This window comes from Octodon degus, unplaced genomic scaffold, assembly GCF_000260255.1.
Source record: "Octodon degus isolate 3935 unplaced genomic scaffold, OctDeg1.0 scaffold00105, whole genome shotgun sequence".
NCBI lineage: Eukaryota > Metazoa > Chordata > Mammalia > Rodentia > Octodontidae > Octodon > Octodon degus.
The window spans coordinates 313,843-333,068 of NW_004524681.1; the positions used below are offsets into that span (position 1 = coordinate 313,843).

The following is a 19,226-nucleotide window of genomic DNA, read 5'->3' on the forward strand; positions in this document are numbered from 1 at the left end:
CACACACACACACACACACACACACACAAATAAAATTTAAACAAAACAAAACAAAACAGCTTTCAGTGCTCAGCTCGTCTGTTTGGGAAAAATTCCGCTAGGGGCTGAGGCAGTAACTGAGGCTGCACAAACCTCTGCCACTTCTATCACCCAGCATGTCCTTCAGTCCCTGGGTGGTGACCCCAGGCCACGCTGTCACAACCTCATCTGAAACGCCATGAGATGACCAGACAACCCATTTCCGGTTATACAAAGCATGCATGGTGAGAAGTGGATGAAATAACCCTAAAATAAAATGGCACACTGAGTATTTTCAGATTATTTTTAACACAAAATCACAGATCTGTGACTTTATGAAACAAAGCAATACTAATTTAGAATCATGTTAATAATAATCATGTTAATTAGTTACTAAGGCGTGGTCTTGTTCCTACCTACCTATATTTGAATCTAGATTTCTTGCGGAAAATTAAAACTAGATTGAATTTCTACGCTTGGGCAAACTTCGCAGCTGCGGGAATAGGGCAAACTGAATCCGGCTTGAGTCTGGGACCGGTGTGCCTTCCGGCACACTGCTCGGTGCAGAAACTACGGACACGCGTGGAGACGCCCAGAGCTCCGGATCGACTGCCGAGTCCGTCCGGCTGCTGCGTGGGCAGAGGTACAGTTGGGGCTCACGCCGAGCCCCGCCGCCCACGCACCCGCGATAGTCTCAGGGGGCTGGGGCAGGAGCGAGGGGCGCGGCCTAGGGACCCGGAAAGCCCCGCCCACGATCCACCAGGCCCAGACCCCGCCCCCTCTCGCGCCGGCCAGACCTTGCCCTTCCCGCAGGCCCCGCCCACCGCGGCCACAAGCCCCGCCCAGGCCCCGCCCACTTCGGCTTCGGACGGGCTCTTCCCGCCCTGCCACGCCTACCGCCGCCGCGGATCCGCCCTTCCTGCCTTTCCCGCCCGGGCGGCGCGGTGCCCAGGATGGGTGGAGGCTGCCGGGACTCCTCCTCTTCCTCCTCCTCTTCCCCCTCGCCCTCCTCTTCCTCCTCCTTGTTTCCTCCTCACGCCCCCGGCCCCACCCTGGCTCCGGACCGCAGAGATGGACTCCAGCTCAGCGGCTGTGCTCGGGGTTCCCGAGGACGAGGTGGGTCGCGAGCAGGTGCCGCTCCCCGGCGGGGTGGGTGCGGCCAGGGTCTGTTCTGGGACACTTCTGCTCTCTGGGGTTCAGGTTCACGCGGGTAGACGCCGCGCAGACAGGTTGCTGCTCGCTGCTCGCGAACCCAGTCACGCAGAGGTAGTCCCACGAGGACCCAGCTGTCGCCCCCTGGCGGGCGCCGTGGCAAACAGCCGCACCCCGTGCGTGGCTGTGGGTCTGCGCCGGTGTCCCCGCAGCTGCTCTCCAGGCCCCGTCGTCCGCGGAGCTCGCGCGGCGTTTCCCCGCTTCCGGACTAGGATGCTGCTGCGGGGCGGCTTCCCGTGCCGGGTCCTGTGCCTCGAGGCGGCCCACCTGCGGTCCAGGACTGGGCTCCTGCGGAGCGCAGGGTCGCAGGCGGCACGCCGGCCGCCCGCGTGGAGGAGCGTGCGCACGTTTGCACCGTGGAGGATGAATGGATAGATGTGCTTACGGTGCCATCAAAGTGCGAACATGTATCTGAAGAGCAGAGAGTACACCGGAAACGAGAAGTTTTAGTACCTGGGTTTAAAGTGAAGAATTTAATTTCTTAGTTATTGACTGGAAAAGTGATGTGCGTCAGCCACAGCTGTCCAAAAGTTGTAGCTAAAGGTGCTTTCCTCCCCCTTATCCAAGATCAGAGGAACCGGAGCTGGCTCCCAGCCTCGCCTGGGCTTTCCAGCTGTGCTCCCCAGATGTCTCATTCATTTCCAGCCGAGCCGGCTAGTCAGAAACCAGGTATTCCAGAGGTGCCGTTAGCTGTGCGCTTTCTCCGTCCTACAGGATCTGTGCTGTCAGTTAGTCTTCTCTGCCCCTCCACCCAGCTGAACTAGAACCGACTGCGACAGTTAGGACAGTTAGTGGGCTGTCAGTAGCAACAGGGTCACAGCTCCTCCTCGGTTTGAAATGAGAACTTCCGAGCTCACTATGGATTTGTACTTCTGGGAAGCCTCAGGCATGGGGCCTACCCGACTTATGAGACTGGAGTCTGCCTGTGAATTCTGACTTTGAGTCTCCCCATGTCTACTTTGTCCACATGAAGGGAGACTGAGCTAAGAAGACGAGAATCACGATGGTGAAAGCTCTTCCCTTGTAATTGGCTCTTCAGTGCACCTCATTACCTGTCTGCCTAAATCATGCCCTGTGAGGTACAGGGAGAAAGTCTCTGCCCTAGAGAACTGCATCATCTGGTCCAAAAGACAAAAATCACTTGTTTTGGTTGCCATCTTGTGGCCACCATTTGCCATTTAATTTCTGGTCTGTAAAACAAGTAAAAGAAAACCTGGAAACCCCTTGGGCGCACACCCTTAAAAAAAAAAAAACATTGCAACTGTTTCACTTATAACAACTGACTCTCCTGTTGATTAAAAGTAAAGTAGCTTTTTCCATAATATTGAAAGAAGGTGATTCTTACAAAATTGAAACTGAACCACAGAGAAAAATGACTAGAAACAGGATAAAGAGAAATGTACATATCTCCTAGAGCCCTTTTTGTAAGCATCTGAGTATAAAAGTGTATTGAAATTTAGAGCCTAGTACCTCTCACTTTTCGTGAGTTGCAGCTCTTCTGTATCTGTCTTTATATAAGAGACATGATATGCTGAATTTTGCTGTTAAAGCAGTAGCTAACAAGAAAGTGTAATCTAATTCATACCTAGTTTCCTTGGTTGCTTGGGATTAACAGTAGAGAATGACTCACAAATCTGCTAGGGAGGAATGTGCTGGGACTGAAACTCCCACCTTCCTGTGGACCTCCCGGGTGCGCAGAGGCCGGAAGGCAGCATCGTGCGTCCCAGTGTGCAACAGCTGTCCTGTGTGCAGTGTGAAGATTCACCAGCGAAGGCACTTATGAGGGACTTGGGAGGTGAAAGTGGAGCCAATTGTTTCTTTACCTTTTTCTGATAGCAAGGGTAGTCATATAGACATTGAATTTTTCTACAAAAGAATCGCAGGCTGGTGCCTTGTTTTGTGGTCATTGGAACAAACGTGGCGGCGACAGTGACTCCCAGATGTCTGGATGGGTCTGTTCTGTTCTTACAGACACAATTCAGTCCCCTGATTAACCATCTGTCTGTCTGCAACTGAGGCAGTAGCTGCCTAAGTGGCAGCTTTTATGGCATCTTCCAGTTACCCACTCATCTATACTAGAGCCTACTTGCATCACTGTTTTCTTTCTTTTTTTTGTTCCTCGAATGCCTTCAGGGCACTTTTGGCCAGTTGGAGAGGTGTGAGGTTTGAACTCCAGCAACCTGAGGCTGACAGCTTTGTGGAAGCAGCCACTTAAAGGCCTGAGCTAGGGCCAGGCCCCCCTATGTACCTTTTTTTTTTTTTTTTTTTTTTGGCGGAACCGGGGATTGAACTCAGACCCTTGTGCTTGCCAGGGAAGCATTATTCCACTGAGCCATCTCCCCAGCCCGCAGCACTGTTTTCTTCTTAAAACATCTGGAGTGATTTCTGTTTCCTGAAACTAAAGCCTGACAAAGAAGAAAGGAAATTAAAGGAAAGAGTTGAGTCTCTTCTGCCAGTTTGGGAGCATAGTTTGCACACACAGACGAGTTGGTGCCTCTGGGGCCCACTGCAGCTGCCCTCCCGTAAGCACAGGGAAGCTAAGCAGGTCACATTTGGACTCTTCTGGGCCATGAAGGCTGCACAGCAGCTGCCCACCTAGTGTCCCATGGAGCGTGGGAATGATGTTCTCCACAAGAAGGGAGGTACCATTTAAGCAGTATCTGCACTGTAACCTGTCCTAGCCTCTCAGGGATTTTTCTTGCCTCTGCTGCTTTCTTGTAACTTTTTAATCTCAGAGTCATTCTAAAATATTTTATTTTATTATTTTTTTTGGGGGGGCAGAACAGGGATTGAACTCAGGCCCTTGAGCTTGCCAGGGAAGCGTTTATTCCACTGAGCCATCTCCCCGGCCCCTATCTAAAATATTTTATTAAGCAAGCGAATAAATGTAGTTTCTTTGGGGGTTAACAAGACCTAAACTCAGAACCTCGTGCTTGCCAGGCTGAGTCCTAGGTCCCTATTTTATTTTGAATAATTTAATTATTTCAAACCAACAACACTCAGAACTTTAGGTTCCCTGTGCAGATTCCCAGTGTGTTGACATCTCACTATAATTGTGACATGTTGGTTTTTTATTTGTTTTGTTTTTGTTTTTGCTATGATCAAAGGTCTTTTTTTAAATCTATTTAAAACTAACTTTCAGACACAGTGCCTCATTATCTCTAAATACTGTAGTGTGTACTTTTCTAAAACAAGAACTCTTTCTCAATTGGAAAGTCAGTATTGGTCCAACAGTGCTGTCACTTACAGATGCCATTCAGGCTTGATGGCTGCTCTGATAATTTCCCTTCTTCCTCTTTGGTCCAAGATCCCATTGGGCAACATACATTGCATCTACCTTTGTAGTTTTCTAACCTGTGGCAGTTCCCGGCCGTCTTAGTCTGGACGCTTCTAATGGGCACAGGTTGTGCACCTGGCCAGATGCTCTTCATCTAGATCTGAGTGTTGTTTTCAGTGCCCAGGTGACTGTCGTGATTTCTTCACAGTAATCATGGAGACAGAGCTGAGTTCTCATTGCATTGCATTGCATCAGGGTACAGATGTTGGCTAATCCTGTCATGGTCAGTAATAACTTTCATCACTTAGTCTTCTAGTGTCTGCTAGCTTTCTTACACGTAGTTTGAGCATCTTTCTATTAAATTGATTAGCATTTTGGGGGACCTATTTTGACATTATGTCAATATCCTATTCCTTATCAAATCTCCACCCCTGGTTTTACCTTGTATTTATGAATTTCATCTGTATCAAACACTACCACTTTTTATTTCCATTCTTATTGGTTGGCATCCTATGAACGAAGAACATTCCCTTTCCATTCATTTATTCATTTATATCAGCATAGACCTGTGGGATATCACTTTAGTCATTCCCTGTTGTTAAATATTTTTAGCTCAAATTGTCCCAGATGACAGGAGAGGTGCTTTAAGGAGATTCTGAGGAGCTGGTGAGATGGCTCAGTGGTCTAAAGCGCTTACTTAGAACAAGCTTAGCAAAGCAAAGGGACTGTGGTTCAATCCCCCAGCACCACATGCCAGCCACCCCCGCCCCCCCGGTGGGCTGAACTGGACACACACACACACACACACACACACACAATAAATAAATAAATAAATAAATTTTTTTAAAAAAGGAGATTCCGAGGTCTTTATAAGACTAATAAGAGTGTTCATTCCATTTACATGTTACTTTATTTTTTTATTTTTGGCGGAACCGGGTATTGAACTCAGGCCCTTGCGCTTGTCAGGCAAGCGCTCATTCTACTGAGCCATCTCCCCGGCCCCTACATGTTACTTTCTGGTAGAAGATGATCCAGGCTCATGCTTTTTCCTGGCCCAGATCTGTTTGAAAGTAGTGATTTTCCAAGGATCACTGGTTCTCTTCATGAGGAAATGGTTTTTGGAGGCTAGAGTCTGGCTGTTCAGACTCCTAGATGTGCTCTTTGGCTGTTTTGGTGAGGAGAGTTAAGCAGATTGTGTATTTATATGAGTGTAGATTACACATGTGTATAGCTATGACTATTTCTGTATCAGTCTGTGTACATTCACCTAAAAACCATGAATTCATTCTGAATTTTCCATTGAAATCTAACACCTTAGTGTTCCTCTCTAGATTTAGGCACCTCCTGTCACAGTGAAACATCTGGCTTTCGTTATCCTTAATGTATTTCCTTATTTGTTCTGCTCCTTTGTTTACACACTCACTGAAACTTATTTCTAGCCACACAGGCGTCTCTGCCTCTTCTGCATCCTGCTCTCAGCTCTCGGGTCCTCAGGTGCCAATGAGAGCACTGCACTTGCATTTCTACCTCCCTCCCACAGTGGACACCCTGCTGGTCTGTCCACGTGACCCTCACACCTGTCCCAGTGCCTGTGCATAGACATGCAGACAGCACAGCTCCTGGAATCCTGCCGCCCCCGCCCCCGGCCCTGCCTGGAGGGGGCAGTGGTCTGCTTCTCTGCGCAGGGGAAAGACTATGAGTTCTTTCTTTCTTTCTCTTTTTTTGTATTTGTTACAGGGTCTCACTATGCAGCCTGGACTTGTAGTGATGCTTATGTTTCAGCATCCCCAGCACTGGGATTACAGACATGTGCCACCACACCCAGTTTTGTTAGCCTGCTTGGTACGCCCGGGCTGGGCCCGCATGGCATGTGGTAGTGAGGATTGAACGTGGGTCCCTGTGCTTGCCTAGGCAGGTACTTAGACCACTGAGCTATCTTTTACAGCCTGGCTATGAGTTTTAATAGTTAAGTATTAGGAATTTTTGTCACCTAGGAATGGAATCTTGGAGCTGAAAGGAACCTCATATCTAATCACTTGGGATGAGCAGAGGTATTATAGTCAAGGTTTATAAGAAGATGGATTTAATGTGAGACACATAATTTATGGGATTATTTTATAACATTCACCAAAGAGTCAAATGCAAAAGAGTGCAGGAGATCTGTCCACAAACTAGAGAGCCAAAGAAGTTAGTTGAGCACCTGGACCTATCGCACTGTCATTCATGAGTCCAGCTGAACACCTAGATGCCAGGCAGTGTCCTCCACGAGTCCAGCTGGAGGCCTAGAGCCCATGACAATGTCTCATGCCAGTCTGTTTCACAGATCTGCTCTGGTAAAGCCCAAAGGTCAGTGGTGGAAGCCAGAAAGTCTGCCACAAGGGTGAAAGATCTGTACCAGCAGGCTGGGGAGCTGCACTGGAGCCAGGAAACAGCACTTAAAGTAAGGCCTGGAGTTCCCCTGAAAAGTACTGCAACCAACTTCAGTAACAGCAAGTCCTGAGCTCCTCTGATGTGAGATCAGCCAAGTTCCTATCAGGAAAGCCAGGAGCCAATATCACAGGATCTTCCCATCCAGTTCTCTTTTTAATGCTGTTGGCAGTAACCCTCAGGAGGGCCTTCCACACCCAACACATGCTAATTCAGTTCAGTGGCGTGTTACAGGTTGACCACCAATTGTCAATCCACCACAAGGAGTATGGGAAACTGGCATTTTCCTATGTTGAAATTCTGGCCCTGATTCTTCCGTGACAATCTTGTATAATTATTAACATGTCAGAATAGGTGTTTAAATGAGCTAATTCTTTCCATCTGCTAACAGTTTTCACTGTTAAAATTGTCTGCAGCATCTAGAGACACGTAAGAACATTTGAACACAGCAGCTGCTCCATTCGTCATGGCTCTATATTCTAGCACCAGATCTTGACTGCTAACTTGAGTTGCTAACCCCACCATTTTGGGGAATGAATTCATGTGAATTCTGTGGCAGCCAATGTTACCACCAACCTCTTTCTTAAATATCTATTGATCTTGGTTCCCCTACCAAATCCAAGTTTGAAAGGACCAGTGAATGGAGGGGTAGGAGGAGTCTAGAGATAAACGCAAAGAGCAAGACACTGCACAAATGAAAAGGGCTTTTCTTAACTGTATTTAGTACAGGGTCTCACTATATAGATCGGACTCATAGTGATACTCCTGTTTTTAGCCTCCCAAGAGCTGGGATTACAGGTGCACGCCATCATGCTCAATCTCAGTCACCCTCCCAGCACGCCCCAAGAGCGTGGCCGGCACAGCACACAAGAATTGAGCGCTGGCCCCTGCATCTGCCTCAGCAGGCACTTTAATCTGCTGAGCTATCTGGCTGGCCTTTTAAAAAGGCTTTAGTCAGACTTTTCTGAAGGTCTTGAAAAAATATTCCTGTAGCCCATTATTAAAACTCATGGCTACCTCTGGTGTGAGACAGTGTTGGGAAATCAAAGACAGTAGTGTGAGCCCACAGTTGTGATGGTGCATGAAGGTGCTTTAGTGAAAATGCACAGTAGTGAAAATGGATCAGTTTTTTCCCTTTTCTTTCTTTTTTTTTCTTTTTTGCAGAACTGGGGATTAAACTCAGGCCCTTGTGCTTGCCAGGGAAGCGCTTATTCTACTGAGCCATCTCCCTGGCCCCAGACCAGCTTTTTTCGTAGCTGCCTTTAATTGAACACTTGTTCCATGTCAAGAACCAGGCTGGGTTTCTTCACAACAACCTTTTGGAAATAAGGAGTCTTATCCTCACTTTCAGACTAGAAATTTGAGATACTAGTTTTCTGCAGGACCTTCTTGGTAAATGCTGACCTGGGATTGAAACCCAGGTATCTCTCTGTCTCTGTCTCTGTTTGTGTCTCTGTCTCTGTCCCCCTCTCTTTGTCTTTACTGTTTTCTTTTTCGGTACCAGGAATTAAACTCAGGGCCTCACGCCTGCCAGCCAGGTACATCCCTGGTGAAACCCAGAACTCTTTAGCACCAAAATTTGATCTTTGTACTTTTCTGCTGCAAATTGTAGCCCATATAAAATAATTTATCACAAACACACTTTCTCAGGAAGATGAGGAATCGAACATGGGCATTATTAACTTGTAATCTTATGCTGTCTTTTTCACATCTTCGTCTTTTTGCTGCATTTAGGGGGCATCTGAGGTACTTGAATCTGTATTTGCTGAACAAGCATCTGTTGAGCACTTACTGCCTATTAGGTGTTTCGTTAGTGCGTGAGATTATAGTGATGGACAACAGATTTTACTCAATTTTAGCCTAGAGGGAAAGAAAGTAAATAATCATATATTAATGTTTTATGTTATAAAGAAGGAGTGTAAGATACAAGCACATAACAGAGAATGTTCATCTCATCTGATGAGGCAGAGGGTATGGGGAGAGTTAAACCAGAGCTGAGGACAAAGAGCCCTGCAGGTATGTGGGACTGCATGTGCCACGGTGAACTGCAGAAGACAAAGGTGATGGCCAGGTGCACACAACATGGTGTCCAGGGGTGCCAGGAATGTAGTTCAGTGACTTAGCATCTGCCTGACAGATGCAAGGGCTTGAATTTGATTCCTGGTACCTCCCCCCCCACAAAAAAGGTGCACATGGTAGGGTGTTGGGGAAAGGAGGTCTCCCCGGGGCTGGCAACCATGTGAAGATTTGGAGTTAGATTTCAAACAGAAAGGAAATTAATTATGTGTGTGGACATACACACGTCATCATTGACATTGTTAATACTATTTTTTATAATTGATGTTCAGTATCTCTGGCTTTCTATCTGGAATTACATTTTTTTAAACTTGAAGTGTATCCTTTAGTATTTCTTTTACTGTTTGTTTGCCTTTTTTTTTTTTTTTTTTTTCTTTTTTTGGTGGAACCAGGGATTGAACTCAGGCCCTTGCGCTTGCCAGGGAAGTGCTTATTCTACTGAGCCATCTCCCCGGTCCCTTTTACTGTTTGTTGGTAGTAAACTTTCTCGGCTTTTGTTTGAGAATGTCTTTATTTTGGCTTCCTTCTTTTGGGGAAGAAGGGTAAGGAGACATGAGATTTACAAATAGTGAAATGCTTGACTTTATGCATATAACTAGATTTTTGACAATACAGCAAGCAGTCCTGTTAAATTGTAGACTCTATGCTGCTTCAGAGTGCTTCCTCGGGGTCTCTCACAGTCCAGTATCCTGGGGCTATTCTGGAACTGGATGAATGGAATTGTGTGCCATGTACTCTTCTGTGTAATTTTTTTCTAAATGTGTTTGAGCCTTGTGTAGTTGTTCACATGTGTAACACATGCCCATGTGATGGTCACATTGCTGCTTCAGGGGTCATATGTGGGGAGCACGGTTCTCTTCTCAGGCTAAGGATTCTGACTTGGTATTCTTCATTGTCTCTGTGGTTATATCAAGACCTGAGAAGTTTTGTCCTATACATAGCAAATATACAGCAATCATATAGTCTAGCTTTTCTAAACTGAAGCTTAAAATATGTAACAATAAAATGTAAATTTTGTATTTTAGGAAAATTCACGAATTGTGAGGGTGAAAGTTATAGCTGGAATAGGCCTTGCCAAGAAAGATATCTTGGGATCTAGGTAAGCATATTAATTGTGTTGGAATTTTTAAACTTTGGATTTGTTCATTAATTTTTTGCTAAACTTTAATTGAAAAATCAAATATTATTTGTAAATTACTGTATGAAATAGAATAATAATGCTTTAGTTACTTTCTCATTGCTGGGATAAAATACCCAAAGGGCACAGGCAGGAAACAGCGTGCTCAAGGGAGGAGGAGGGATGGTGTACATGCCCCCAGCAGCCTGTCTCCTCCCACCAGCCTTTGCCTCTCAGCTCACACCCAGGTGTAAACCCGCCAGGGGTTTAATCCAGTATCACACACCCATGATCTAGTCACCTCCTAAAAGCCTCACCTGTGAGTGTGTGAGGGTTTGGGTGGACACCTAGATACGAGCCATAACAAATAATATTTTTAATTGGACAGTTAATGAATCTCTTAGCATGTGAATTACTGCATTTGTGAACGTAGGTAAACACAAATCAGAGTGGAAATTATGAGATGTATTGTTAAGTTCTGCCTCCAGAAATTCATAAAATTGGAACAGAGTGATCATTTAGCAGAAAACAGCTATAAATTGCGGCATACTAGAGAAAGTGTCACCTGTATGTTTTGGAGGTGATTCTGGGAGGCATATTCTGGTGGTCTTCACATTTGGAAGAAAGGCATCGTGTGAAGTGAGACCCAGTTTAAGAATGAGTCGAAGGCCAGTGGAATCAGAGCCTGGTCAATTATAGTCTTCTGGTGTGGGAACCATAGGCTGGGTCTAAAGACTGCAGGGCAGCTGTCAAGATACTTGAGAGCCAAGTGCAAGGACTTGCGACTGAGCTCCAACAGGGGACCCGAGCCAAGGCCAGTTCCCCAGAAATGGGGATCCCGATCCTCTCCAGACAGGTGACTGTGCCGTAAAATAGATAAGCAAATTAACACTCATCAGAGGAAAATGACAGTCCAGTATCCACAGTGAGATACACGTAATATCTGGGATGTGACATAAAATTACCTGATCTTTAAAGAACTAAGAAAATGGAGCACATTGTAAGTATTTTTGCTTGGAGACATAATTGCTTTATGCAGTCCAGACTGGCCTTGAATTCACTTTGCAGCCCAGGCTGGCCTTGAACTCACAATGATCTTTCTGCCTCAGCTTCCCCAAGTGCTGGAATTACAGGTGTGTGCCACCATGCCTTACTACTAAGAGAGAAAATAAAATGGTCACAATACATCAAAGGAAATTTCAGGAATGATATAAAAATGAAAATGCTAGAACTGAAAAGTAAATTTGAAATAAAAATTCTTGGATGAACTTAACAACAGAATGGAGATGGAAAAAGTGTAACCACATTTAAAGGTGGGTTATTAGCAATTATTACCTAGTTAAAAGATGACACAAAATACTGGAAGGAAAAAAGAACCAGGCTGGGCTTGTGGCACATGCTGTAATCTCAGCACTTCAGGATACTGAGGCAGGAAGATCACATACTCAAGGCCAGTGACTTAGCAAGACACTGTCTCTAAATGAAAGTTTTAAAAGGGCTGGGGAATCTTACTCAGTAGCAGAGCACATGCTCAGTATGTGGGAGGCCATAAGTTCAATTCCCAACATACACATACACACACACACACACACACACAAAGGGCTGGGCACGAAGCTCTGGGAAAAGGCTCTGGGTTCAGTCCCCCAAAAGTTAAACAAAGCCTTGGACATAAAGGCAAACTGTCATTCCTATGTATGTTTATATTGGAGTCCCAGGAAGAAAGGAGAGGCAAAGAGTGAGGCCAAACGCTTTAAAAAAGAAATAATAGCTTATATTTTCTCAAATTTGATAAACTATATAAATTTGTGTTATTAAAAGCATGAAGCAAGATAAACACTAGAACAAACTGAGTTATACTAGCCAAACTACTGTAACCCTGGTGTAAAAAGAAAAAACAAAAGAGAATGGCTGCAGTAGCTGTGCTGTGAAGGACTGCAGTGTGTGTGTGTGTGTGTGTGTGTGTGTGTGTGCAGCTGTTTAGTAGAGTGAGACAGGATGAAGTGCAGGTGACATAAAAATTTAAGGACATGTATTTAATATATGGATAAGCCACTAAAATAATGCAAAAATTAAGAGTTTCATTAAAAAATAATACTGACTGGTTCCAGTACTTACATGTAAAATAAAAGCACATAGAATAATGAAAACAATTTCAAAAAAGTAAGATTAGAAGACTTACAATACCTAGCTTCAAGACTTGTGTGGCTGTTCTAACCAAGACAGATGGCATTGCAACAGAATAGTGTGGGAAAGTATGAATACATATGTGCACACATATAAAATGGCATATGACTTTTTAACAAAAATGCTGGGACACTTCAGCTGGCTTGTCAATTTGACTGGCTTGAGAATGACGGGTGGTTAGTAAAGCACACTTCTGAGTGTGTGTCCATCAGTCATGGAGGTGTGGCCTTGGGATGCTGTATCCGGACTATCAAAGTGAAATGTCTAACTGGGTGGTTGAGATAATGACACATATTTACATTTTATAATTTTGTTTGATAGTACATGGTTATAAAAAAGAAAATATGAATGAGATTGGAAAGAGAAACTGTGGAGAACAGGGGCAGGGCGATGTGGAAGGAGTAGCAGCGTGTGCCTTCAGCACTGGTGCTGTTCCCTGCTTTGCTTCCATAAGGGCAGCAGTGGCCTCCACTGTGCCTTTTACTGGGGTGACCTGACAGTGGACTGAACCCTCGAGCTGTGGGCAAAAATAAGCCCTTCCTTCTTTAAGTTGTGTATGTCCCACCAGTGAAAAGGCTGAATGATACAAATGCTGAGGTCTTTGAAGAGGAAAGGTAGTAGTCTTTTGAGAATGTGGTACTGGAACTGCTGTTCTGGGTAGAATGAAGCAAGCCTTCTCCTACATGTGTATTATACAGACAGTGGGAGCTGAAACTATAAAAATTCTGCAAGAACCCCTAGGAGAAAACCTTTGTTTTACTGAATTGTACAAAGGTTTCTTAAATATTACCTCAAAGGCATGAGCCACAAAAAGTTTTTAAATGAACTACATCAGAATTTAAAACTTGTTTTTGAAAGACTCAGTTAAGAAAATAGTAAACCCCAGATTAGAGGACATCTTTCTTTTCTTGTTGCTAAGACAAAATACCTAATACCCAAAGTTAAAAGAGGAAAGTTTTATTTATCTTACAGTTTGTAGAGGTCTCAGTCCATCATTGGCTGGCTTCAAGGCATGGTGGCTGACAGACAGGCATTACAGAGGAGAAATAGTTTATGGCCTGCCAAAGGTAGCAAAGCAACAAGAGATGACAACTGTTTCTGCCTCTTAGATCTTATCTGGGCTGCATACGGTAGCACTCACACCCTTAATGCTAGTGCCCTTGAACCTAGCATTATATCATGAATCAATTCTAGTGTCACACACTCTAAATCCAGCCACCTCTTAAAAAGCCCCACCTATGATTGCATGAAACTTTCGGAGAACATCTGGATAAAAGCCATTAAAGCATATGTTTGCAAACGTATATCTGGAGACAATATAAATGCTCATTTACAGATGAATAGGTAAAGTATGTATACATACATTGAGATACTTTCATCCTTAAGAAAGGACATTCTGCAACTTGGGACAATATGCATGGGCCTTGCATCATGCTGAGTGAAAAAGAAACCAGTTACAGAAAGACAAATATTGAATAATTGCATTTATATCAAGTATCTAAAATCAACAAATTCATAGTCAAAGAATGGGCTGGAAGAAGGGGAAATGGGGGTTACAGTAATGCACTGGCATAAAGCTTTTGTCAAGCAAGCTGAATATACTCTACAGATCTGTACAGCATTGCACCTATAGTTAACTGTGCTATTTTACACTTAAAAATCTAAGAAGATAGATCTCATGTTAAATGGCTTTATCACAATAAAAACAAGCATATATCTGACAGAGGCCTTTAATCCACATTGTATAAAGAATGCTTAGAAGTCAATAGTAATATTTTTAAAAGGCAGTTAAACATGGAAAAGGTCTTAATGTCTGTGGACTATTAAAGTGAAAATGTCTAACTGGGTAGTTGAGATAATGACACATATTTACATTTTATAATTATGTTTGATGGTATATGGTTAGTTGCGTTAAAAAAAAAACCACATGGATGAGATTAGAAAGAGAAGCTGTGGAGAACAGGGGCAGGGTGGTACTGAGGGAGTAGCACTGTGTGTCTGGCACTTGGTAGAAGAGGCGCCTGAGAAAAAAACTGAGGAAAGGTGAGGGTAGAATGAGGGGACTGGAACGAGAGCTGTGTTGTAAAAGCTAGATGGAGGAGCATTTCAAAGAGAAAATGGCCAGTAGTGTCAAACATGCAGAGCCAAGGATATGAGTGCCTGAAACATGTTTATTGTTTTAGCCTGATTGATGACTATTCACAAGCAGAAGTTCTGAGTAGTTATTTCATATTTGTTAGGAAATCATGCAGAGCTGATTTCATAACAAACAGGAGGAAGATCATAACTTTTAGCTCAGCCTGAACAACTTAGTGACTTAACAAAACTCTGTCTCAAAAATCAAAAAATAAAAAAGAGCTGGGGTTGTAGCTCAGTGTAAAAGCGCTAGGTCCAATCCGCAGTACCTCAAGGACTGTGTAGGAGGGGAAGAGGGATAGAGAGTTGTTTATACTCCTGAAATAACCTGGAACAGCCTGATGTTTTAAAAGTTTGGACCATTGGGGGAGCCTCACTGAGCCAGAGCCCACCCCCCACCCCTGTATCACAGGAGCCATGGTAACCCATGCCTCACCCACTACCATTGCTGCTGAGCCCAGGTGAACTTTGTGAGCTTTGAAAATGTCAAAACAAAGGAGCAAAAGGCAATCTGAGACTTCCATCCCACCAAAAATATGGCCAGGAGATGAGGATATAGAAGAACTTGCAAGTCACACACCTGAAATTTCTGACATGATTGCAACTGAAGTAAAAACAAAAACAAAACAAAAAACCCCTCTCCATTAGGCTGTACGAGAAATCATATCACAAATAATCTCTCAGGTAAAGAAAGAAATAACAAACATGAAATAATTGCTCAGAACTTCTAAAGAAGACATAGATGAAAAAATAGAAGAGAATAGAAAATGACGGAAACATTGAGCAATACAGGAAAGGATTAGTATGCCTGAAACAGATTCAAACAGATATCCAGGGGGCTGGGGAGATGGCTCAGTAGGATAAGGCTTGACTGGCAAACAGATATCCGGGAAGTTAAGAATTCCATTAAAAACTGGCAAAACCACTTGAATGAAAGTGAAGATGGAATTTCAAACCTTGAAGACAGCATTGCAGCTAGTGATTGCAAAAAGAAAGATCTCTTTAAAATAACAAGGAACCAGAAAGTAAGAATTCAACAGCTGCAAGATGCTGCAAAGAAAAACAATGTAAGACTTATAGATGTCAACAAAACAGCAGAAGTTAACACAAATGAAATAAAAAAGATTACTTGCAGAAGTAGTAGCAGAAAATTTCTCAAGCATGGGAAAAGAATCTGGCATATGTTAAGTGAGGCATACAGAACTCCAATTAGCCATAACCAAAATAAATCTATACCCAGATACATAATAATCAAGATCCCAGAAATTCAGCAAAAGAACAGAATATTAAAAGCTGTTACAGAAAACAATGAGATTACCTATAATGGAAAGCCCATCAGAATCATGGCACATTTCTCAACACAGCCATCAAGTAAAAAAGAGCTTGGAGTGAAGTATTTTGGGTCCTGAAAAAAAACAACTTTCAACCCACATAATGTACCCAGCAAAACTATCAAATTAATGGAGAGATAAGATACTTCCATGACAATTGAAGAAATTCATAACCATCAAACCAGCTCTACAAAAAGTACTGACAAATATTCTAGAAAGAGATAAAATATTACAACTTAAATAACAACAATAGAGAGAAACAGTCAAGCAGAGCAAGCAGCTAAACGGGAAATTAGGAAACCTATAGCAGGAAAATAACATGACGAAGATAAGCCAATGCATATCAGTTATAACCATCAATGTAAATGGCCTCAGTTCTCCAATCAAAAGAAGCAGACTGGAAGAGTGGATCATGAAACAAAATCCAACAATATGTTGTATACAAGAAACACATTTAACTCAAGGAAATTCATAGACTGAAGAACAATACTCCATGTGACAGGAACCCAGAGAAAAGCAGGGGTAGCTATTCTGGTTGCTAACAATGTGAACTTCAAGATAAAAAAAGAGATAAAGAAGGTCACTTCATAATTTGTTAGGGGAAAACTGCAAGAGAAAGAGATGACAATCATAAATATATATGCACTCAATGTAGCAGCACTCAACTATATAAGGCAAATTTTAACAGACATGAAAAAATCAAATGAGCAGTAACACAATTGTAATGGGATAATTTAACTCCCCATTATCACAAAGAGATAGATCAACTAGGGAAAAAAATCATCAAAGAAATAACAAACCAAACTTTTAAAATAAATAAATAAATTAAATAAAATAAAAAATAAAACTTGTGAAGAAATGAACTTACTAGATATTTATAGAGTGTTCCATCTCAAAACTTCAGAATACATATTGTTTTATATTTATTTATTTATATTGTGTATGTGTGGCCAGCTCAACCCACCAGGGGGCGGGGCTGGCTGACATGTAGTGCTGGGGGATTGAACCGCGACCCCTGTGCTTTGTTTAGCTTAGTTTGTTCTAAGTAGGAACTTTAGACCACTGAGCCATCTCGCCAGCCCCAAGCATATATATTCTTCTCAGCTACACATGGGACATTCTTCAAAATAGACCATATACTAGCACACAGAACATGCTTAAGTAAATGCAAAGGAATTGAAATTATCTCATGCATATTATCTGGCCATAGTGCAATGAAACTGGAACAAATTCCAAAAGCTCCATAAACACAAGGAAATTAAATAGCATTCTCCTAAACAATCATTCAGGCACAGATGAAATTAAAGAAGAAATTAAACAATATTTACAATCAAATAAAAATGCAGGTGCATCCTGCCAGAACTTGTGGAAAGCAATGAAAGCAGGCTTAAGAGGCAAATTTATAGCGCTGAATTCTCACATCAGAAAAACAGAATTAGCCCAAATAAACAACCTTATGCTACAACCTCAAGCTTCTAAAAAATAAAGAGCCAAGTCAAGCCCAAGGAAGGCAGGAAATTATAAAGATCAGAGAAAAAATTAATGCAATGGAGACTAAGAACATTACAGAGAATTAATGAATTGAAGAGTTGGTTCTTTGAAAGAAAAAATAGATAAACCCCTAGTCAACCTTATCAAAAAAAGGAAAGGAAACACTCAATTCATACAATAAGGAATGTAAAGAGCAAAATCACTATAGATCCTATAGAAATTCATAAGATCATCAATACCTACTTTGAAAATCTACTTTCACAGATGAAAAACAGAAGAAATGGACAGAGTCCTAGATACATATGAATTAACAAAGCTGAATCAAGATATAAAAATTCTGAATAACCCAACATGAATCAATGATACTGAAAATGTAATTAAAAACTTACCTACAAAGAAAAGCTCAGATCCTGATGGATTCACAGCTGAATTGTACAAGAAATTTAGAAAAGATTTAATGCCAATTCTTCTTAAACTCTTCAATGAAATTTTTTTAAACTTTTTTTTTTAATTTTATTTATTTATGTATGTGTGTGTGTGGCCAGCTCAGCCCACCAAGGGGCGGGGCTGGCTGGCATGTGGTGCTGGAGGATTGAACCGTGGTCCCTGTGCTTTGCTAAGCTTGTTCTAAGTAGGTGCTTTAAACCACTGAGCCATCTCACTAGCCCCTCTTCAATGAAATTGAAAGGAAAGCAGTTCTCTCAAACTCGTTCCTGGAGGCAAGTACCACCCTGATACCAAAACCAGAGAAAGACCCAACCAAAATAGAGAACTACAGGCCAATCTCCCTCATGAACATAGATGCAAAACTCCTGAACAAATACAAGCAAACAGGATGCAGCAAATCATCAAGATTATACACCATGACCAAATAGGATTCATCCCAGGAATGCAGGGATGGTTTAATATAGGCAAATCAATAAATGTAATTCACATTAGCAGAGCCAAAGACAGAATTCACATGATCATCTCAGTTAATGCAAAAAAAGCTTTTGACAAAGTCCAATACTCATTGATGATTAAAAAACAAACAACAACAACAACAAAAAACCTACAGAAAAGATGGTCTTACCTTCACCCAGATAAAGGCTATCTGTGAGAAACCAACAGCCAACATCATACTAAGTGGACAAAAAGTGAAAGCCTTTACTTTAAAATCAGGAACAAGACATGGATGTCCACTGTTACTACTCCTATTCTATAACTAGAATACAGTTCTAGAAACATTACCCAGAGTCATTAGACAAGAGAGAGAAATAAAAAAACAATGATTGTAGGATTTTTTTTTTTTTTTTTTTTGGAACCGGGGATTTGAACTCAGGCCCTTTAGCTTGCCAGGCAAGTGCTTATTCTACTGAGCCATCTCCCCGGCCCCAAAAAACAATGATTGTAAAGGAAGAAGTGAAATTACCATTATTCACAGATGACATGATAGTCTGCATAGAAGACCCAAAAACTCCACCAAAAGACTTGTAGATTTAATAACCAAATTCAGTAGTGTAGTAGGATACAAAGTCAACACTCAAAAATCAATAGCATTTCTGTAACCAAACAAGTATACAGAGAGAAATTAGGGAAATAATACCCTTCACAGTAGTGTACAAAAAAAAATGGCAGTACTTAGGAATTAATCTAAGAAATGAAATAGAAGATCTATACAGTGTAATTTTCAATGTAAAAGGAAACTGAAGAGTATTTCAGAAAATGGAAAAGTATGACTTGCTCATAGATAGGAAGAAACAATATTGTGAAAGTGTCCCAAAATTATACAGATTCAATGCAATTCCAATTAAAATACCATTAGTATACCTTACAAATCTAGAGAAAACTTTCCTAAAATTTATCTGGAACCAGAACAGACCTAGAATAACAAAGAATCCTGGGCAACAAAGGCAAGGCAGGGGGCATCACAATCCTTGACTTGAAATTATGCTATAAAGATACTGTGATAAAATCA

General features: G+C 42.3%; 1 protein-coding gene across 3 annotated transcripts in view; it reads left to right on the forward strand.

The window, feature by feature from the left end:
- The first annotated feature begins 1,022 nt into the window (after positions 1 to 1,022).
- Nedd4 (neural precursor cell expressed, developmentally down-regulated 4, E3 ubiquitin protein ligase) overlaps positions 1,023 to 19,226 on the forward strand; it is a 122,505-nt gene continuing 104,301 nt past the window's right edge. For 2 of the 3 annotated variants that reach the window (XM_023724018.1, XM_023724019.1), the window contains exons 1-2: positions 1,023 to 1,134; positions 10,036 to 10,109. In XM_023724018.1, the coding sequence (XP_023579786.1) occupies positions 1,090 to 1,134; positions 10,036 to 10,109 (119 nt within the window). In that variant the 5' untranslated portion in view covers positions 1,023 to 1,089. The remainder of the gene's footprint in view (positions 1,135 to 10,035; positions 10,110 to 19,226) is intronic. The other variant, XM_023724020.1, reaches the window with a different exon arrangement.